We start from the raw sequence: 23,072 nt of genomic DNA on the forward strand, positions 1-23,072 counted from the left end.
TTCTACTGTCTCACCGTCATGAGCTCAAGGTTTTTGTTAGCTCAGCGGCCGGTGGATGAGAGGGCAGCGACCTTGAAATTTCTGACCAGAAAGAGGATAAGTGGCCGTACTGCTTTCCCTGTTAGAGCGGATGGAATGTCTCGATATCCTAGGACATTGCAGGACACTGCACCGCAATCCAGGGATGAGTGTTAACCGAAATTGAGTACAATTCCTGCCTGTTTAATTTTCAGGTAATTGCAGGGAGATGATAGGGAGTGGTTCAATGTTAAACCAGTGCCGTGCACATTCTCACATAGAAATGCATTTATCAAAAAAAGCCGTTCTCCACACAGGCTATTAGCAAAGTACTTTCCCAAATTTATTTTCAGGTATACTTTATCGGTATACTAATATTGTTAGGCTCACTTAACATAATTCATTATTTTCTCTAACATTTGACCATAGGTCACTGAACAATATGTGTTGGGCTAAAAAGTAGCAGCAAACCCAGCTAGAATGAAAAGTTTTAATGACCGCAAACCCAGTCCAGCCGCTGAGATCTCTTTTCGTCATGTACTCTGGTCACTAGGACCGGTGCAGCGGACGGCAAATATGAAAACAGCAGCGCTTCGGGTATTACTGGCCGGAAAAAAGATTAGTAGCTGTGCTGCTTTCCACGTTAGAGCGGTTGCAGCGCCTTGATATCATAGGACAGAGCAAGGACGCTGCACCACAATCCGTGGATGAGAGCTAGCTGAAAATAGGAAGATTACCGTTCTAAAGGCAGCAGGACTTCTGGACGGAGCAGCGTATGTTGGTTGTAGGACCAGTGATTCTAACTTTCACAAGGCGACATTGCCATGCTGATTCCAGCTGTGCCAAAACGCGTTTTCACCCGTAGGCTTGCTCACTTCACTGCACTATCTGGCATCTCTTTCTAGAATATTTGGTTTTCTGACTCTGGGGAGCAACACCAACCCTGTATTATGGTGAATCTACCCGAGTAATCATAGGTATTTGGTTTTCTTTAAAGAATTAACCCCCCTCGTGTGTTCATTTTGTGTGTAACTGTGTCATCCAGGCACAAACAAGGGGGTATCTTGTTGCGGATCATCACAAATGTTTCTTCCTTAGATCTGATGCACTCTCAGGAACTGATGAATCCAATGCTTTTCTAGGACTATGCAATCATATGCCCCCTCAGGGGCTCCAGGCTTGGATGCTCCTTCTGGAGTCCGAACATCGTACCCCATGCCTGAGGTCGGTAGAGTGGACTATTTTCTTGGGGTCCATACATGAGATTCCTCTCCTGGGGTCGGCATATGGCACAACTTTTCTGGAGCCTGGACATCACATATCCCCTCTCGAGTCCTAACATTAGACTTTCCTTCTGCAAATAAGCAATTTTAATTAGCACCAAAATGCACTCGCAAACATAGAAATAAAAAGGGCTTGTAATAAAATGCTGGTAGATGGAGTCTATACTTATCAAGAGATAAGTCTCATGGAGGTCCCACAGAGTTCCGGATGCTCAAGGGGGTTCTCAGAGAAGCTCCAGGTCCAGTATGTCCAGATATAGCCACGGCTGCCATCTACCAGCATTTTATTACAAGCCCTTTTTATTTCTATGTTTGTGAGTGCATTTTGGTGCTAATTAAAATTGCTTATTTGCACAAAAGGTTTTTGCACTATTGCACTTTTTATTATCTTCTAGTATTTCCCATCCTATCACAAGGAAGAAGTACGACTTTCATCTATTGTCCACAACTGTGAATCATCACATTCTGACATGCTTTCAAAAAATCTACGTTTGTGAGTTTGATATACAGACCATTAAAGGGAACTGCACTTTATATTGGCATACTTGCACTATTGTGTTCTTTTCTTTTATTATTGAAGGGTTTCCCCTCTGGTTCATTGTTTTTTCTTCATTTGAAATCCATGAGAGCTTCATACCCAGATTGTCACATCCTTGTACAGTGTAAGCGCAATCATACACTTTTTACCCTATATAGTTTGAAATGACCGTTAGAGTGGACTTATCGGCCTGGACCTTAATTAGTCGAGAGTTGTCACTTTTTCCTGACCTGCGGAGGGAGCAGTCCTTTATGAAGTGACTAGCGTTTCCACAGTATATGCAAAGCAGGAGCTCCTTTTGTCGCTGGCGCTCAGCCTCAGAAAGTTTGGGGCGCCGAAAACTCTGGAATCTCCTTTCCATCACCTCCAGAGGAGTTACCCCGCAACTAGGGGAACCAGAGTCGGCGGCCTCTTCTGCTTCATGTTACGCACACCAGTGCTAACAGGAGTATACCGGTGTATGAACAGAGAGGGATGCGAGGCAAAACGAACTCACAGATAGTATAACACAACATACACAGGAGGTGATGGAATAACTAATAAACACAAAATGAAATGGGAAGCCCAAAGGCTCAGGAATTGGGTGTCTCCCTAGTGTCAGGAATGCTCAGATGGAATAGAGCGGACAATGAAGCGAGATGTAGTGATTTAACATGTGGAGCACCCAAAATGATGTTGCTAAGAGCAACAGGAAAAACCCCAAAGGGTTACCAACGGGTGTGGGAATAAACTCCTTGGTCAGAGATAGAAATATAGACACAAGGAGAGTGTCCACAATCCTAACCCCCACTTGCAGGGCACAGGTTCAGCTTACTGCCACTAAACTGACACCTGGACGCCCTGCACAGTGAGGGAGGATTAAGCAAGCAGGTCTGAGAGTACAGCTGCAAACCTGCTGGGTTCACAGAATAGCAAAAGAACCCCAGCAGGTTAAACAACTGACTCCAGTCTTACTGCTAGGTCCGGATTGGCAGAATGAAGTACCGAATCCCAAGGCCTATTCGCAGTAAGCAACAAGTAAATACAAAGTCACACAGTACTAGCTAACTCTCTGGAACTGACTAACAAAGATTCAGCAGCATTTGCCTAGCCTGAGAGGATGGTTTATATAGCAGGTGCTGTCCACGCCCCACTCAGACCTCACAGACTGTGAGCACAAAACCAGCGCCGGATTCCCTGCCGTGCACAGAGCCTGTAACCACTACACAGTAAAAACCAGGACCGGAGTATCAGCTGCGCTCAGGTTACTTCACTAACACTTGCCTCCCGGTTGCCATGGCGACGTGGCAGTACAGAACAGGAGATCCTAACAGTACCCCCCCTCTGACGAGGGGTCAAAGAACCCCTACCACCGGGTTTATCGGGGAACTGCGAGAAGAAAGAGCGTATCAGTCTGGGGGCATGAAGATCACAACTGCGCACCCACGACCGCTCCTCCGGGCCATACCCCTTCCAGTGCACCAAAAATGACAGCCGACCCTGAACCATCTTGGAGTCAAGAACCCTTTCAACCACAAACTCCCTCTGACCCCGTATCAGAAGAGGAGAAGGTCTTCCACTGGAAGAAGGATTACTAACCGCCAGTTTTAAAAGGGAACAATGAAATGTTTTATTGATACCCAATGAACGGGGCAGATCTAACTGAAATGCCACCGGATTGATAACCCTGGTGATCTTATAAGGGCCGATGAACCGGGGGCCTAACTTATGAGATGGCTGTCTCAACTTAAAATTCTTGGTGGACAACCAGACGAAGTCTCCTAATTTAAAGCTGCAGGGTCTTCTCCGCTTATCAAAAACCCTTTTGGTCACTAATGACACAGACACAAGGGCTTTCTTAACTTTCCTCCAAATACCCCTAAGGGCCGAAACCACAGAGGAACCACCAGGCGTGGAATCCAGGGGGTCAAAAGAATTGGCCTTAGGATGATGCCCATACACACAAAGGAAGGGAGAGATCCCTGTAGCAGAGTGAGCTGCGTTGTTATAGGCAAACTCCGCCATGGACAGATGAGCAACCCAGTCAGTATGACACTTGGAGACATAACACCTGAGGAACTGCTCCAAGGACTGGTTCACCCTCTCAGTCTGCCCATTAGACTGTGGATGGTAGCCTGACGACAAGCTCACAGAAATCTGGAGATCAGAACAAAATGCCCTCCAGAATTTGGCCACAAACTGGGATCCACGGTCAGAGACCACATCAAGTGGCAACCCGTGGAGGCGCACAACATGCTGCATAAATAACTCAGACAGGCATCTGGCCGATGGCAACCCAACCAGTGGAACGAAATGCGCCATCTTCGAAAACCTGTCAACGACAATCCAAATGGCTGTCATCCCCGAGGATTTGGGCAAGTCCACCACAAAATCCATGGAAATGTGGGTCCATGGCTTAGATGGAATAGAGAGTGGATGTAATGGGCCGACAGGAACCCCTCTAGGAGTTTTATTTCGGGCACAAACGTCACATGCCTGAACCCACTGATCCACATCCCTAGCCACCGAGGGCCACCACACCGCCCTAGACAGCAACTCCCGAGTTCTGGCAATACCCGGATGCCCTGCCGACCTCTTGGCATGGAATTCCAGGAACACTCGCTGTCTTAACCTAGGAGGCACAAACAAGAGACCTACCGGAAGGTCTGGAGGAGCCTGCTCCTGTGCTCTAAGGACTAATGACAAGAGGTCCTGGGTAATGCCCACTTTAATACATGATGGGGACACAATGGGCAATGGCTCCTCGGTGGTCTCTTGGACTGGAGCAAAACTCCGCGAGAGCGCATCAGCCTTGATGTTTTTTGACCCAGGGCGATATGTTATCAAAAAATTAAAGCGAGCAAAAAACAAAGCCCATCGTGCTTGCCTGGCATTGAGCCGCTTCGCTGACTCTAAATATGCCAGATTCTTATGGTCGGTGAGAATTGAGACCACAAACTTAGCCCCCTCAAGCCAGTGTCTCCACTCCCCGAGTGCATCCTTTATAGCCAACAATTCCCGGTTACCCACATCATAATTCATCTCTGCAGACGAAAGTTTACGGGAAAAGTAAGCACAGGGATGAAGGCGAATATCAGACACCCACATCTGAGAGAGCACTGCCCCAATACCTATCTCAGAGGCATCCACTTCTACCACAAAAGGACGCTCTGGATCTGGGTGTCGCAGCACCTTGGCCGAGACAAATGCCCTTTTGAGACGGGCAAAGGCCGCTTTGGCCTCACAAGACCAGTGAGCAATATCCGCCCCTTTCTTAGTGAGTGCCACCAAGGGGGCCACTATAGACGAAAATCCAGCGATGAACCGTCTATAAAAATTCGCAAAGCCCAGAAAACGCTGAAGCGCCTTCAAACTAGTGGGCTGCACCCAATCCAGGACTGCCTGTACCTTAGAACCCTCCATTTGGAAACCTTCTGAGGAGATAATATACCCTAGAAATGCGATTTGCTGGACTTCAAATTCGCACTTCTCCAGCTAAGCCCCAAGCTGGTGGTCTCTGAGTTTCTGGAGGACTAAGCGTACATGCTTCCGATGTTCCTCCAGGGAATGGGAGAAGATTAGGATGTCATCTAGATAAACAACTAAAAATCTATCCAAATATTCCCTGAGCACATCGTTCATGAATTCCTGGAAGACTGCCGGGGCATTAGAGAGCCCAAAAGGCATCACCAAATATTCATAATGCCCTGAGTGGGTATTAAAGGCAGTCTTCCATTCATCCCCCTCTCTTATTCGGATTAGATTGTAAGCACCGCGTAGGTCAATCTTAGAAAAAATGGTGGCAGTACGAAGCTGGTCAAACAAAACCGAAATGAGAGGCAGTGGGTACGAGTTTTTAATCGTGATACGGTTCAATTCCCTGAAGTCGATGCAGGGTCGCAACGAACCGTCCTTTTTACCCACGAAGAAGAACCCCGACCCAACTGGGGACTGTGAGGGACTGATAAATCCCTTAGCCAAGTTCTCCTGAATGTACTCTGCCATAGCCTGAGTCTCAGGACGTGACAGGGAGTACAACCTGCTCTTGGGAAGCTTAGCATCCGGCAACAAATCAATGGCACAGTCATAGGGGCGATGGGGAGGTAGTACCTCCGCAACTTTTTTGGAGAACACATCCGCAAAATCTGCATAACATCCTGGCAATCCTAGCAAACTTAGCTGCGAGAGCCTGACTGGAAGGCTCAAGCAACTCCTGAAACAATCACTACCCCAACTAAGAATCACCCCAGAGACCCAGTTAAATTGAGGGTTATGGGCCCTTAACCAGGGTAACCCCAAAACCAATGGGGCAAAAGAACAGACAGTCACATAAAAAGACAATTTTTCAGAGTGTGTGGCTCCAATAAACAAAGGAATTCGGCTGGTGCAGGAGGTAATTTTACCCTGGGACAATGGTTCCCCGTTTAACCCACAGATCTCAATCTCTGATGCCAAAGGTACTGAGGGAACAGAGTGTTCCAGGGCGAATTTACGGTCCATGAAAACCCCATCGGCCCTACTGTCAACAAAGGCCTCAGTCTTGACAGTTTGACCGAGGATCTCCAAAGTCACCGGAATGAGAAAAGTCTTTTTGGGAAAATTTGACTTCTGGCCTGACAGGATATTTCCCATCACCCTCAGGCCCTGAAGTTTTCCGGCTTTTCTGGGCATGATACTACGACATGACCTTTATTCCCACAGTACAAACACAAACCCTGCTGTCTCCTCCGCGTCTTCTCACGCGAGGAGAGGCGGGTAGCCCCAATCTGCATAGGCTCCTCTGAATATTCCTCAGAGTCTGAGGTTCCCTTGGGAAAAAAGGAAACTGCTGTCTCCCTTTCAAGCCTACGCTCTCTCAGCCGTCTATCCACCCGGATGGATAACTGCATGAGCTGATCTAAGCTATCAGGCGAGGGATATTGTACCAGTTGGTCCTTTATCTGGTCAGAAAGGCCCCTTCGGTACTGGTTTCTCAGGGCTGGGTCATTCCACTGGGTATCATGAGCCAACCTCCGAAACTCCGTACTATAAACCTCAGCTGGCCGTCGCCCTTGCTTTAGGACCGTAATCTGAGCCTCGGCTGAAGCCATCTTGTCAGGGTCATAATACAAAATGCCCAGTGCCGTAAAAAAAGCATCAACACTTTTAAGCGACGGACAGTCAGGCTGCAACCCATATGCCCAGACCTGTGGGTCTCCTTGTAGCAAGGAAATCACCATGCCCACCCGCTGAATCTCCGACCCAGAAGACTGGGGCCTAAGCCTGAAATATAGCTTACAGCTCTCCTTGAAACAAAAAAACTGCGAGCGATCTCCAAAAAAACGATCCGGGAGATTTACTTTCGGCTCCTTAACCCCTAAACTTGCCGCTGCTGCTGCGGGAGCTCCGCTAGCGGCCTGCGGGGTGTTCATTTTAATGGACATCTCATTAAATTGTCGAGTCAGGACCTGCACCTGATCGACCACCTGTTGCAAAGTATTTTGAGGGGTATGCTCCATATTCCCACAAAATTTCAACAGGAGTAGGGCTGCTGAATATGTTACGCACACCAGTGCTAACAGGAGTATACCGGTGTATGAACAGAGAGGGATGCGAGGCAAAACGAACTCACAGACAGTATAACATAACATACACAGGAGGTGATGGAATAACTAATAAACACAAAATGAACGGAGAAGCCCAAAGGCTCAGGAATTGGGTGTCTCCCTAGTGTCAGGAATGCTCAGATGGAATAGAGCGGACAATGAAGCGAGATGTAGTGATTTAACATGTGGAGCACCCAAAATGATGTTGCTAAGAGCAACAGGAAAAACCCCAAAGGGTTACCAACGGGTGTGGGAATAAACTCCTTGGTCAGAGATAGAAATATAGACACAAGGAGAGTATCCACAATCCTAACCCCCACTTGCAGGGCACAGGTTCAGCTTACTGCCACCTGGACGCCCTGCACAGTGAGGGAGGATTAAGCAAGCAGGTCTGAGAGTACAGCCGCAAACCTGCTGGGTTCACAGAATACCAAAAGAACCCCAGCAGGTCAAACAACTGACTCCAGTCTTACTGCTAGGTCCGGATTGGCAGAATGAAGTACCGAATCCCAAGGCCTATTCGCAGTAAGCAACAAGTAAATACAAAGTCACACAGTACTAGCTAACTCTCTGGAACTGACTAACAAACAAAGATTCAGCAGCATTTGCCTAGCCTGAGAGGATGGTTTATATAGCAGGTGCTGTCCACGCCCCACTCAGACCTCACAGACTGTGAGCACAAAACCAGCGCCGGATTCCCTGCCGTGCACAGAGCCTGTAACCACTGCACAGTAAAAACCCGGACCGGAGTATCAGCTGCGCTCAGGTTACTTCGCTAACACTTGCCTCCCGGTTGCCATGGCGACGTGGCAGTACAGAACAGGAGATCCTTACACTTCATTACATACGGAAGTGACTCTCACGGTGTCCGAAGAACTTCCAATCGTTTCTAAAAGTAAACTATTTAATTCAGAACATGGTTTACTTTAGACAAGTGCTGTAAAAGAGACTGTAACATCCTCAGTTGTTCAGGACTTCCCCTGCTGGTAAACTGAGGAGATAATGAACAGTCATCTTGAGAGGTGCCTTTTTCTCTTTGTCCACAAGACTGACAAAGATTGGATTTGAAAGAAAAAATTGTTTATGCAGGAATCTGTTGCTGCAGAGCATCTACACGAATTGTGAGCCCTAGGAAGGCTTGTGACAAAAGATTAAGTATATCTTCACAGACTTTCACTTTGCTGTACAAAATCTGACCAGATTCACTTCCTGGATTCTGGATTGAAGTGGAAGACTGGACCGGATTAGACATGACTGGACTTGAATTTGCCTGGACCGGAGTGGATTTGCCTGGACCAGACTGCATTTACCTGGACCGGAGCTGGACCCCTCTTGCTATTCTCCAGTAAATGGCCAGTGATAATGTTATGATGTTTGGAAGCACCTGTATTCTGGAAGCAGACACCAGGTGGTTGGCGCGACCCAGAGCTGAGGCGCGGAGTCTAACACACCGGGGGGTGTTCACCAGGGAACCCCGCAAGGGGATTTGGGCTTTGCTGCCCCTGATGTGCAGGTCGCGACCCTCTGCCTGGGTCACCTGGTATCTTCACAGGAGTCCACAAGGTATAAACAGGATAATTTACCTGGAGAAATGCAGCTGGTAAGGCAGGGGTTAATTGCAGAGTGACTGACACAGCAGGGCTAATGGCAGAGGTTTGATGAGAGCTGAACTGGGACACAGAGGGAAACAAACTTGCAGGCTGTAAGTTCTGGATAGCAGAGCTGGAATTTGGCAGGATTCACAGGGGTTTGTTTGGAGTCTGGATACAGAATTGCAGGTACTGAATGGAGATGAACATGCAGAAAGGTCTGTGTGATTAGACTGCTGTTTGCAAAACTGGACAGTTGCAGGATTACTGAGGCAAGGTGCAAGACTGGCTGCAATGGTGCACGGATATCTTGAAGCAGGGATTCCAAGGCAGAAGGACACACTGGATATATAATTGTAGTAGATACAGGTCCAAGATGCAGAGCCGGCCACAGGCATAGGCAACCTAGGCAATTGCCTAGGGCATTTGATATGCCTAGGGGCATTAGCAGCTTCTGCTGATTAAAATGATATGCGGCATGCCTATATTCTGTGTGTAGCATTTCATATGCAGATACAGCCACAGTCTCACACAGTATATAGGCATGCTGCATATCATTTTAATCAACAGAAGCTGCTTGTGCATCCTAGCCACTAGGGAGGCCAATCCCGGGCCGTTTTTTCAATCCCGGGATTCTGGATTGAAAAACGCTCAATCCCGGGATTCCCGCGATCCCGGGATTGCAGTAGGGATCAGTGAAGAAGGGTGTAGGGAGCAGCGCTGGAGGGTAGGTAGCGGTGCGGGAGGGTGTAGGTAGCGGCGGGGAAGGGAGGGAGGGTGTAGGTAGCAGTGCAGGAGGGTGTAGGTAGCTGGGCGGGAGGGTGTAGGTAGCTGGGTGGGAGGGTGTAGGTAGCTGGGCGGGAGGGTGTAGGTAGCGGTGCGGAGGGTGTAGGTAGCTGGGCGGGAGGGTGTAGGTAGCTGGGCGGGAGGATGTACAGTAGGAAGCGGGGAGGGTTAGTAGCGGCGCGGGAGGGAGGGTGGGTGTAAGTACCACTTACTATTAGGTGGGCGCCAGCCATGGACACACTGAACACGGCGGCATTTCAAATGAAGCGCCGGCCGCCAGCCAACCAGAGCTGGCGGACCAGCAGCCAATCAGGGAAGCGGTCGCAGCAGTCGCTCCTGATTGGCTGCCGCGGCAGCTTCCCTGATTGGCTGCCGGTCCTCCAGCTCTGATTGGCTGGCGGCCGGCGCCACATTTGAAGTGCCGCCGCGTTCAGCGTTCGTCTATGGCTGCCGTCCGCCTAATTGTAAGTAGTATTACTTACACACACTCCCTCCCGCACATGCGCAGTGTAATCCCGTGAATCCCGGGATTGGATGCTCCAATCCCGGGATTCAAATCCCGGCATTTTTGGGCCCAAATCCCGGGATCCCGCTGATCCCGATCCCAGGATTGGCCTCCCTACTAGCCACATAGCAATGCAAATAAGATGCATCTTCATTAAAAAAAGGTGCCCGACGTTAGCATTGAGGCAAGATTTATGAGGACACATCTGTATCCAAGCAGAGGCAGAGGTCACAGTGTTAGTTGCAGTGTGATTGCTGTGTGCGTGTGAGTAGGTTGGTTGTGCAGTAGTGTTCAAAAAATGTGTAAGGAGTATTATGTGTGTCATGTAAAAATGCATTAATAATGTTCAACATATGTGTAAGGGGCACTATGTGTGTCATTATGTGTATAAGGGCATTAATAATGTGCGGCATATGTGTAACAGGGTACTACTGTATGTGTGTCTTTATGTGTATAGGGGCACTAATAATGTGCAGCAAATGTGTAGGGGGCACTATGTGTGTCATTATGTGTATAAGGGCATTAGTAATGTGCGGCATATGTGTAAGGAACATTATGTGTAAAAGGGCATTAATAAAGGTTGGCATAATGTGTAAGGCACATTATGTTTATAGGGACATTAATAATGTGTCTCATATGTGTTAGGGGCATTACTCTGTGGCATTATGTGTTTAAGGTGCTCTACTATGTGGCGTTGCATATAGAAAGGGCATTACTGTGTCGTCTAATGTGAATAAAGAGCAATAGGGTGTGGTGTAATGTCAAAAAGGAGCAATTCATTGTGATGTAATGTGAATAAGGGTTCTTAACTGTGAGGAGTAACGTTTATAAGGTAAAGTGATAATACTGTGGGATGTAATATGAATTATGGAAAGTATTGCATGATCAAATGTGAATAAAGTGCAGTACTGTATGGCATAATTGGAATTGGGGTTACTATAGTGTGGCCATGCCCCTTGGCAGCAAAAACACACCCCTTTTTGGGCTGTGCGCCAAATGTGTGAACTGTTCCTATTTAAAATATAGGGGATACGAACACCAAAATAAGAACTGCTATGGATGAGGGGTGATAGTGCTGGGAAAGAGGTGCAAGGTCAGAGGCGGAACCAGCGGTGGTGGTAGGGGGCACCAGCCAAAATCTTGCCTAGGGCATCATATTGGTTAGGGCCGGCTCTGCCAAGATGAACTGGGTGCAGAACTGGCAGGAATACTGGGACCAGTTACCAGGACACAGGAGACTGGGAACTTGCACAGCGTGCAATGGCCACGTGCTGAGCACACAGGAACAGGCTCTAAGGAGTCCAGACTAGAACCTGACTCTCTCTGATACTGAACTCTATCACTGGCACAGTAGTATGTGGATACTCCCTAGTTAAAGGGAGACAGACCAATCACATGATAGTCAGGCTGAAGTTGCAGGTAATGAGGTCCAGGTGATCAGTTGCTAGGAAACAAGAACAACAGAAGGGAGCATCCGAATCCAGGTGCTAGTCAATGCAGAAAGCAGAACTGACAGATTTGCAGCCGCTGCACAAATAACACGTACAAAAGCAGAAGCTGAGGAGAAAACGGCCCAGACAGTAGATAACAGGGGCAAAACTATTTTTAAGCATATAAGTGAAAGGAGAAAATCAAATGGAGGAATAATAAGATGTAACAAGTCTTTCAGGTGTGAATATGGTTTCAGGTGTAGGTGTCGGTGGTCGTACCTGGAGTTTTCACCCGGGATCTTGTCTTAAACCGGATCAGCTGCTGGAACCCTAAGCAGAGGAACAAGGAACCCCAACCCTAAACACAAGTCACCACACGTTTGGACGGTGACTAGGACTTTTATTTTGCAGGATCAGAAGAAGTGGTCACCGCTATTAATTTCAGACTTAGATAAGAGATAACAACATTCACAATTCCTGTATAAGCAATAAATTCAGTACATAGGTAACATTAGTCAGAAAGATTAATATTTGCATGACATTTACCAACACTTTTCTCCATTGGCACTAAAAAGTCTACGCTACACAGTTTCGCTCTGCGTAAGGCTATTGCGATATATAAGATAACTACCTTAGGACAGGTTATACCATATAACAGTTTAACTTAAAATGGCGACCAATTAGTTAATTAGTTAATTAATCAGCTTTCGCATAGTCTGTATCTAAACTTTGAGTGTCTCTCAAGCAAAGTCAGAGGTGCATTATAAAGAAAACGGGTTACAGTTCAAAGCGAGCAGGTTAGTGGGAGTAAGAATGAAACAGGGAAATGCAGATTTGGTTGACCGGAATCCCTTGGCACTCAGGTCGCAGGCGTTAGTAATAGTGCACACAATCAATTATTATAGGCAAATGTCTTTTGCAAAGCAAGCAGATAGAAATGGAAGGATGACAGGAGAAATACAGCTCCTCTTAACCCCTGCCCAAAATGAGGTTCTTTATTCTATTTGTTAGTCTGTGCTGACTAAAGATCAGACAAAACTTGCTCCTTCTTTAATGTATCTCCCTATCAACAGGCTGAATGCACAGAATTAATAACATCTTTCCCTCTCTCGTTCCCTTGAAGCTGTGATATACAGTATTTGCAGTGAGAGGTGTGAAAAATCTGGAGGTTTACAGACCTGACAGAAAAGATGAGGAGGGTTGGGATGAAGAGGTAGTGGATGCTGCTAACCTCCCTGATGTCAGTCTCTTCTCTTAAAATCAGGGTGGCCCCACTTTACTTTGCTCCTAACTTGCCCCTCAGATCAGCAGTCAGCATTACTGGAGTTGCTGGCTAACATTTATGTGCAACGTCACTGGCTTAGGGCCCCCAGCAGATTACAGGTGCACGGTCTCCTCACAAGGTCTTCCCTGGCAGCAGTGCTCACCTCCCTGCGGTTACCTCAGTGGCAGCTCCGCCTCATCTTCAGCGCACTCACTCCCTCCTGATTGGCAGTGTGCGGCCCTGGCTCTCATCACCTGTCAGTGGCTCTCCTCTCAGCAGCGGCTCTGTCATCCCCAGCACCCGACAGCTCTCTTCTCCGCGGCACTGTCAGCTCTTCCACTCTGGCTTCTCCCCTTGCAGCGGCATCTCTGTCTCCTCAGATGTGGCTGGCTGGTCTCTTCAGCGGCGGATGGCGGGTCTCGTTGTCTGTCACGGCTCCCGTTTTCTCCTCAGCGTCGTCGCCTCTTCTCCTCCCAGCAGCGCGATTCTTCTCGGTCAGCAACTCCGTCTCTTCTCCTCAGCGCAGCTCCGTCTCTTCTCCTCAGTGCAGCTCCGTCTCCTCAGCGATGCTCCGTCCAGATCAGAAGTCTCCTCAGCACTGCTCTCGACTCCTCGCGGCCCGTTTTTTTAAACTCCTTCCATTCAAAGTCCCGGATGCTTCCCGCTCTGTGCAGCGGCGATCGAGAATCCCCGGGTCCTTGTGCCCCCCGTGTTTTATTGGGCTGCAGCTCACATCCTCCGGGGACCAAAGGAGAGGGTATTAACCCCTTCTGTGTTGCTGGGCTCATTAGGGGCCAATGGGGAGATATATTTAGATTGCATATATATCAGAGTATCACATATCTCCCTGCTAAAAACATGCGTGTCCTCACGCAAGGTCGTCAAGGGCAAATTTCCTGAGCGACAGTTCATACATTACATACATTTCCAGTGGTCGTTATTTACAGGTATATATACTTATATATAACAACATGAGATATGGAACCATGTTATGTTAACACCTTTCAGTCCCGGTACCGAAGAGGTAACATACCTCTGGTACTACGTTCGGGCCTCTTAGGAATTGGGGTATGCTTCCCTTTGGCCGGTTCAGGGACAATACAAGTGGTGTCATTATTTTCGATAAATTTATCTTCTCTGGGTCTTGGGACAATTGGGTTCACAGAACTCGGGATCGAGCTATTCATGAATAGTAAGAGTTCAATGGGATCATGTAATGGAATGCCCCCTGGGGTTCCCCGCTCCTCTGCCAAAGGTGAGTCTCTCTCTGCTGCTGGGACTTCAACGGTGCAAAGCTTCAATTGGTCACGAGGGACGATAGTCAGATGTCCATCAGGCCTTTGGATCTGGTATGCATAAAGTCCATCAGCGGGGATTTTGACAATCTCATAAGGAACATCCTCCCACATGGCATCGAGTTTACTCGTCCGTTGGTTTTTCTTTTTCCACACCTTATCTCCAATCTTTAGGGGTGTTGGATGGACATTTAAATTATAATTGTTCTCTTGGCGGCGATGTACCATCTCCATCCGTTGTTCCACCAGTTGTCTGGCAGTTTCAATCCGTTGCTGATGCTCTTGTATCCAGTCGTTCTGCAGGAGATTAGACTCATCTGACATTATTGACAATTCTAGGTCTTTTGGAAGTTTGCCCTGCCTCCCAAACATTAAATAAAATGGAGTGAATCCTGTAGAGCAATGTTCAACGTTGTTATAGAGGTATGTCAGTTCAGACAAAAGAGTGGGCCACTGCGTTCTTCTCTCGGCCGATAAACTCCGAAGCATCCCAATCACGGTTCGGTTGGCCCGTTCGCATAGACCATTACCCTGGGGGTGGTAGGCGGTAGTTCGCAGCTTCTTAAGGTGCATACACACGGAGCGATATAACTGAGCGATTTTGACTATATAGTCAAAATCGCTCAGAAAGTTAGTGCAGATCGCTCCGTGTGTACACAGCCAGCGATAGCGATGCGCGTCCCCGCTAGGTCGCTATCGCTGGGAAAAATAGTCAGTGCAGGCAAGTCAATTTTGGCTATGTCGCTGCAAAAGTTAGTCAAAATCGCTAACACTTTAAGAGGCCAGCGATTTTTCCCAGCGATAGCGATGTGCAGGCGGCGGTGGTGCGGGCGGCGGCGGGTTGTGGCGGCGGGTTGTGGCGGCGGTGCGGGCGGCGGCGGGTTGCGGTGGCGGTGTGGGCGACGGCGGGTTGCGGCGGCGGTGTGGGCGGCGGTGGGTTGCGGTGGCGGTGTGGGCGGCGGCGGTGCGGGCGGCGGCGGGTTGCGGCAGCGGTGCAGGCGGGGGAAAGTTACCTTTCTATTGCAGAGTTTGGCAGCGGAGCGGTACCAGTTTCAAAAATGGCGCCTCAGCGTCATTTTTTAAATTCAAGATGGCCGCCGCGAGCCAATCACGGCTCGCCGCGTCATCACCCCGCCCCCTCCCGCTGACTTATATAAGTCAGCGCGAGGCAGCGGCTGTCAGTCCGACGGCGGAGGAGGAGCGGAGAAGAGCTCCTGAAGACGCCGTGGAAGTCCAGGATGGGCGGCGGCTATGCAAAAGAGCTTAGCAGCCGCCGCCCACCAGGTGAAGATGCTGGAAGTCCTGGGAAGGCGGCGGCCATGCAAAAGAGCTTAAAGGCCGCCGCCTCCCAGGTGAAGACGTCGTGGAAGTCCTGGATGGGCGGCGGCTATGCAAAAGAGCTTAGCAGCCGCCGCCCACCAGGTGAAGACGCCGGAGCAAGACCCCAGAAGCCCTGGGGAGGTGGCGCCCCCCCAGGTGAAGACGCCGGAAGCCCTGGGAAGGCGGCGGCCATGCAAAAGAGCTTAAAGGCCGCCGCCCCCAGGTGAAGACCCAGTTTAATAAAGGATTTTTAAAAGAATGTGTTGTGTTTTTTTTTTATATTTTCTTTACAGGTGGACTACAGGTGCCAGCGGGCCCTTTATGTCCGGGCATGCTGGCACTTGTGGTTCTCCAAGTGCCAACATGCTGGGGCAGGCTTGCTGGGACCTGTAGGCCTCCTGTAAAGAACAATATTACTATTGAAAGGCTATCAGCCTCCCATCCACCGGGCCACGGATGGGGGGGACAGCCTCGGGCTTCACCCCTGGCCCTTGGGTGGCTGGAGGGGGGGACTCCTTGATTTAAGGGGTCCTCACTCCTCCAGTGTACCCCGGCCAGGGGTGACTAGTTGGGGGGGTAATGGCACGGCCGCAGGGACCAATATAAAAGTGTCCCCCGGCTGTGGCATTATCTCCCTGGCTAGTGGAGCCCGGTGCTGGTTTGGAAAATACGGGGGACCCCTATGTCTTTTGTCCCCCGTATTTTTTAAACCAGGACCGGACGCAGAGCCCGGTGCTGGTTGTCTAAATATGGGGGAACCCTACTCATTTTTTCCTCTGTATTTTAACAACCAGGACTGGCTCAAAGAGCCCGAGGCTGGTTTTACATAGGAGGGGGGACCCCACGCAAATTTTTTTTTTAACTTTCAGCTATTTAAATACCAGCCACCCTGTAAAATCGTCCTATATATGACACTCATCCCCTTATTTAAATGAGATAGTCAAAATCTCCCATAGCCAAAATCTCCCATAGCCAAAATCTCTTGCATAGTTAGACAAAATCTCTGGTAAAGTTAGTCAAAATCTCCTACTGCCAGTTCAAGGGAAAAGTTAGTCAAAATCTCTCATAGCCAAAATCTCTCCGTGTGTATGCACCTTTACACCCATATAAAGAACAGAGTTCCTGAAATAATTGGGATTCGAATGCTGGACCCTGGTCAGTTAGAACTTGCTCCGGATAGCCGTAAGGACGGACAAAGTGTTTGAGGAACAGCTCAGCAGTTGTTTTCGCTGTCAAGTCACGGGCCGGTACCACCACCAAGAACTTGCTATAGTGATCCGTGATAGTCAGAGCATACTGGAACCCAGCGGAGCTATGCTCGAGTTTTACATGGTCCAGAGCCACAAGCTCGAGTGGTCGAGTACTTTGAATTGGATGCAGTGGATCTTTTTGGGTAGAATCAACTGGCCTTTTTAGACTGCATGTTACACAATTCCTGCACCACTTTTCGACATCAGATCTCATGCCAATCCAGAAGAATCTCTGTCTAAGTACTGCTTCTGTCTTTTGGGTGCCAAAATGTCCCGACTGGTCATGATAGGCAGATAATAACAGATCAGCCTGCTGCCTGGGCACTATAATCTGAGAGATAGACTGATGAGTACCGGGATCAAGGCTGGTGCGGATGACAAGATCTCCTTGGAGGCTAATTCGGTCTCGATGGCGTAATAATTTGACCAATTCCGGGTCAGCATTGGTTCTTTGTGTCTTAGTTAGCTGTTTCTTTTGTTGAATAAGATCAATCAGACGCTGTACCACGGGGCTGGCTTTCTGTACTTGTGCCCAGTCACCTTTTTGGAAAACGCTCACAGACTGGTCAGTTCCACTGTTTCTAGTGGCAGTGACAGGATCCGAATGGATGACTTGTTGTTGTGTACTCAGAGGCCTGAACACGGGCGTCTCAATGTCTTCAGCCCAGTCTCGCTCCTCTTCCGCAAGGTCCGTGGTCGGTAAGCGAGACAAGGCATCAGCATTTCCATTCGCCTTGCCGCTTCGATAGGACACCGTATATCTGAAATTTGCCAACCTTGCCATCCATCTTTGCTCCAGAGCTCCAAGGCGGGCAGAAGATAAATGTGCCAGCGGATTATTGTCTGTAACGATCACGAAAGGTGTGGCAGTTAAGTAATTCTTAAATTTTTCGGTGACAGCCCATATGAGGGCAAGGAGTTCCAATTTGAAGGTGCTGTAATTCTCATTGTTCCTTTCGGTTTTCCTTAAACCTCTGCTGGCATAGGCTATAACCCTCTCCTGACCGTCCTGCAGCTGAGAAAGTACAGCTCCTAATCCGCGATGGCTGGCGTCAGTGTGCACCTGAAATGGTTTTTCGTAATCAGGGTAGGCGAGGATTGGAGCCTCCGTTAGAACTGACTTTAGTTGCTCGAAAGCATTCTGTTGCTCCTGTGTCCATGCGACCAGGGCAGTACTCCTTCTTTCTTGTCCTGACCGGCCTCGAAGTAATTCATGAAGCGGAGCAGCTATTTTTGCGAAGTGCTGAATGAAACGGCGGTAATATCCCACGAAACCAAGGAAACTGCGAACATCTTTAACAGTACGAGGAACAGGCCAACTCCGCACCACTCGTATCTTTTCGGGAACGGGCTTTACTCCTCTGGAACTAACGATGTGACCCAGGTATTGCACACTTGGTTTTAATAGGTGGCACTTAGACGGTTTTAACTTTAGACCGCATTTAGTCAATTGGGTGAAGACCTCTTCCAGATGTTCTAGGTGCTCGTCATAAGATTTTGAAAATATGATAACATCATCCAGATAGAGCAAGACCATCTCGAAGTTTCTGTGTCCCAAACAATGCTCCATGACCCGCTGGAAGGTGGCCGGAGCATTGCACAACCTGAACGGCATCCGGTCGAATTCAAACAGGCCCATAGGAGTCGTAAAGGCCGTTTTCTCCCTGTCTTCTGGAGCCATTGGGATTTGCCAGTACCCGCTTGTCAGGTCAAGAGTTGAAAAATATCGGGCCGTTTTTAATGCTGTCAGTGATTCCTCTATTCGAGGTAGAGGATAGGCATCTTTATGTGTAGCAGCATTCAATTTTCGATAATCAACGCAGAATCTGAGACTGCCATCTTTCTTTCGCACAATTACCAATGGGGCCGCCCATGGACTATGGCTTTCCCTGATTACACCAGCTTCTTTCATGTCGTTAATCATGGTCCTCACGGGTTGATACATAGCCGGAGGTAAAGGCCTGTGTCTCTCCTTGACTGGGGGATGGGTTCCAGTGGGTATGTGGTGCTGGACCCCTTCAGCTTTTCCGAAGTCTGATGGAAATTGACTGAACGCCTTGGCATTTCTGCGCACCACCTGCAGTACACCTTCTTGTTGACCCTCTGTAGTATCTGGACCGCCGATCTGGATGTCGCTCCACCAGGGAGTCTCACCGGTGGTCATGCTGATTTGACTGGCTGCCGCTCCCTCTGAAACTCTGGGTAGAGCCTCACCGATGACATCTTGAAAGTCGACCAACACCACACTAGCCACGGGACAATGCCGAAACAGACGAATTGGATAACTATGAGGATTCAAAATCCTGACAGGTACTCTGCCTCTTGTTACAGTGGCGAGGGTTCGGGCCACCGCGAACAGCTGTTGTCCATCGAAGTCACAGGGTTCTAGGATTGCCTCATAATCTCTTCTCCCAGGACCTATCCGCGCCTTGCACCACACCACGTGCTCAGAATTGGGTCTAAGGATGATATGCTGACGATCGGCGATCCTTGCCTTTCCAACTTCTCTCTTTGCATTAGTGAATCTCTTGTGCCCCTCGAGTAACCGGACCATTTGCTGGAGAGTCTTTCGCTCATTCGGGGCAGCAGATTGCATTTCCAGTTTAAGGGCTTCTACTAACTCATCTGGGCAATTTTGCAGAACGTTCATTCCGAGGATGACCGGAGGAAGATGCTGGTTGTATGTAGTAGTGACCAAACACCCTTGTCGTTCCAGATTAGCGTTGCCGATAGTGAGATTAGCTTCCCAATAACCGCGGAACTTGATTGGCTGTCCATTACTGGCCAATAGATGTAACCAAGTGTTTGGTGGGTTCACTATCTCAGATTCTGCCCAATGTTTCTGGAATTCGGCCAAATGGATTGTGGTCACCTGTGATCCAGTATCTAAAAGAGCGGATGCTTCTACCCCATTAATTCGGATCTTCAGGTGGGGGCACTCGCCAACATATTGAGGCCACCACCCTGGCTTCGGTGGACCTATTGACGCATCTCCTCCCGAGAGTCGGTCCCTTGCCTCGGGGTCGAGTCGTTTAAAGGAACATTAGGACATCGCCGTTCAATGTGGCCACTTTTATTACATCTTCTACATATAGGCCTTCCTTGATCATCAAATTGGTCTGTGGGGCGCCGCCCCGATTCTCGTGGCACCTCCCATCGTGACCGGCCTCTTCTACCTTGATCCCGACGCCAACCTTGGTGCTTAGCTTCCGCTTGCTCCAACCGTATCTCTTTCAGCTCCTTCATCATTTCATTAACCATGCTGGTGAGAGCTCCCATTTGGTCTTGACCATCCTGTGATTGCTGACTGACGGTCCCTTTATAAATAAAGGATTCAGCCATAGGGCTTAATTGAGACTCCCTAGGCACTCTTCCCTCAGATGGTCCCATCACCGCCACGTATTCTCCATCTGCGTCATGGTTTAGACCTAAGATGTCCATCATATCCTCCTTAAATTCAGAGAAAGTGCAGAGAGGGTTCTGACGCCTCCACATCCGCAACTGTGCTTTTGTCGCTTCTCCTCTTGCTCCTTCAATGAGTAAATTAATCATAGTCTCCTCTGTTTGTTGTTTCTCGAGGGTCTCTGGCCTGTATTGCTCGCCTCGCTTCTTGTAGGCCCAGGGCAAACTCCCGGAGATTCTCATTTGTTTGCTGCTTCCGAGCATATAGGCGCCCCTTTAATTCTGCAATGGTCTGTGCATTGTAGATACCGGCCAACTTTCCCAGGATACCTTCAGCTGTTTTCCGTTCTTCATCTGACCACGATCTGACTTCACGTAATGCTTCCCCTTTAAGTTGTCCGATAACTACCTCCATTTTTTGCTCCTCATTCAGGGGATAAAGCTTGAACATTGATCTTATTTTGTCCCGGAATTCTTTAAACGGACTAGTGCCCATTGTCTTCAAATCTCCCGAGTATACGGGAAGCCATGGGGCTCCAAAATAATAGGGCATCGTAATCGGTGCAGCCGGTGTTGCCGCAGCTGGTGACGACTGACCTGGCGAGGCGGGCAACTTCCTTCTAACTGCAGTAGATGTGGGCGTCTGAAGTTCCTGTGCTTCCGACATCCTGTATCCTGATCCTGTTCGTGGACGCCAAAATTTTGTAACAAGTCTTTCAGGTGTGAATATGGTTTCAGGTGTAGGTGTCGGTGGTCGTACCTGGAGTTTTCACCCGGGATCTTGTCTTAAACCGGATCAGCTGCTGGAACCCTAAGCAGAGGAACAAGGAACCCCAACCCTAAACACAAGTCACCACACGTTTGGACGGTGACTAGGACTTTTATTTTGCAGGATCAGAAGAAGTGGTCACCGCTATTAATTTCAGACTTAGATAAGAGATAACAACATTCACAATTCCTGTATAAGCAATAAATTCAGTACATAGGTAACATTAGTCAGAAAGATTAATATTTGCATGACATTTACCAACACTTTTCTCCATTGGCACTAAAAAGTCTACGCTACACAGTTTCGCTCTGCGTAAGGCTATTGCGATATATAAGATAACTACCTTAGGACAGGTTATACCATATAACAGTTTAACTTAAAATGGCGACCAATTAGTTAATTAGTTAATTAATCAGCTTTCGCATAGTCTGTATCTAAACTTTGAGTGTCTCTCAAGCAAAGTCAGAGGTGCATTATAAAGAAAACGGGTTACAGTTCAAAGCGAGCAGGTTAGTGGGAGTAAGAATGAAACAGGGAAATGCAGATTTGGTTGACCGGAATCCCTTGGCACTCAGGTCGCAGGCGTTAGTAATAGTGCACACAATCAATTATTATAGGCAAATGTCTTTTGCAAAGCAAGCAGATAGAAATGGAAGGATGACAGGAGAAATACAGCTCCTCTTAACCCCTGCCCAAAATGAGGTTCTTTATCCTATTTGTTAGTCTGTGCTGACTAAAGATCAGACAAAACTTGCTCCTTCTTTAATGTATCTCCCTATCAACAGGCTGAATGCACAGAATTAATAACATCTTTCCCTCTCTCGTTCCCTTGAAGCTGTGATATACAGTATTTGCAGTGAGAGGTGTGAAAAATCTGGAGGTTTACAGACCTGACAGAAAAGATGAGGAGGGTTGGGATGAAGAGGTAGTGGATGCTGCTAACCTCCCTGATGTCAGTCTCTTCTCTTAAAATCAGGGTGGCCCCACTTTACTTTGCTCCTAACTTGCCCCTCAGATCAGCAGTCAGCATTACTGGAGTTGCTGGCTAACATTTATGTGCAACGTCACTGGCTTAGGGCCCCCAGCAGATTACAGGTGCACGGTCTCCTCACAAGGTCTTCCCTGGCAGCAGTGCTCACCTCCCTGCGGTTACCTCAGTGGCAGCTCCGCCTCATCTTCAGCGCACTCACTCCCTCCTGATTGGCAGTGTGCGGCCCTGGCTCTCAACACCTGTCAGTGGCTCTCCTCTCAGCAGCGGCTCTGTCATCCCCAGCACCCGACAGCTCTCTTCTCCGCGGCACTGTCAGCTCTTCCACTCTGGCTTCTCCCCTTGCAGCGGCATCTCTGTCTCCTCAGATGTGGCTGGCTGGTCTCTTCAGCGGCGGATGGCGGGTCTCGTTGTCTGTCACGGCTCCCGTTTTCTCCTCAGCGTCGTCGCCTCTTCTCCTCCCAGCAGCGCGATTCTTCTCGGTCAGCAACTCCGTCTCTTCTCCTCAGCGCAGCTCCGTCTCTTCTCCTCAGTGCAGCTCCGTCTCCTCAGCGCAGCTCCGTCCAGATCAGAAGTCTCCTCAGCACTGCTCTCGACTCCTCGCGGCCCGTTTTTTTAAACTCCTTCCATTCAAAGTCCCGGATGCTTCCCGCTCTGTGCAGCGGCGATCGAGAATCCCCGGGTCCTTGTGCCCCCCGTGTTTTATTGGGCTGCAGCTCACATCCTCCGGGGACCAAAGGAGAGGGTATTAACCCCTTCTGTGTTGCTGGGCTCATTAGGGGCCAATGGGGAGATATATTTAGATTGCATATATATCAGAGTATCACAAAGACTTAAGGCAGAGAGTGAGAATTTGGTGGAGGGAGACAAGGCAATAGCAGATCATCTAAATAATTATTTGCTCTGTGTTCACTACAGAAGGAGAGTGGAATGGGCCATAGTTAAGTTGCAAGAACAGTCATAAATATAAGGTAGAAAAATAAACATTTACAGAGGAAAAAGTCCTAACAGAACTCTCAAAAGTGAAAGTGAATAAATCAGTGGGGCCAGATGGGATACATCCAAGGATAC

The 23,072-nt window shown here is 48.6% G+C and overlaps 1 protein-coding gene across 5 annotated transcripts in view; it reads left to right on the forward strand.

Moving 5' to 3' along the window:
• Positions 1–23,072, forward strand: part of RBP5 (retinol binding protein 5) — a 73,014-nt gene that overhangs the window by 26,735 nt on the left and 23,207 nt on the right. Inside the window, exon 1 of one of the 5 annotated variants that reach the window (XM_063962503.1) lies at positions 8,733–8,966. The exons of 3 other annotated variants lie outside the window; for them this stretch is intronic. In XM_063962503.1, coding sequence (XP_063818573.1) covers positions 8,753–8,966 — 214 coding nt within the window. In that variant the 5' untranslated portion in view covers positions 8,733–8,752. Of the gene's footprint in view, positions 1–8,732; positions 8,967–9,055; positions 9,182–23,072 lie in introns of those variants that run through there. One more of the 5 variants, XM_063962506.1, reaches the window with a different exon arrangement.

The sequence above is a fragment of the Pseudophryne corroboree genome, chromosome 3 (genome assembly GCF_028390025.1).
Source record: "Pseudophryne corroboree isolate aPseCor3 chromosome 3, aPseCor3.hap2, whole genome shotgun sequence".
Taxonomy (NCBI): domain Eukaryota; kingdom Metazoa; phylum Chordata; class Amphibia; order Anura; family Myobatrachidae; genus Pseudophryne; species Pseudophryne corroboree.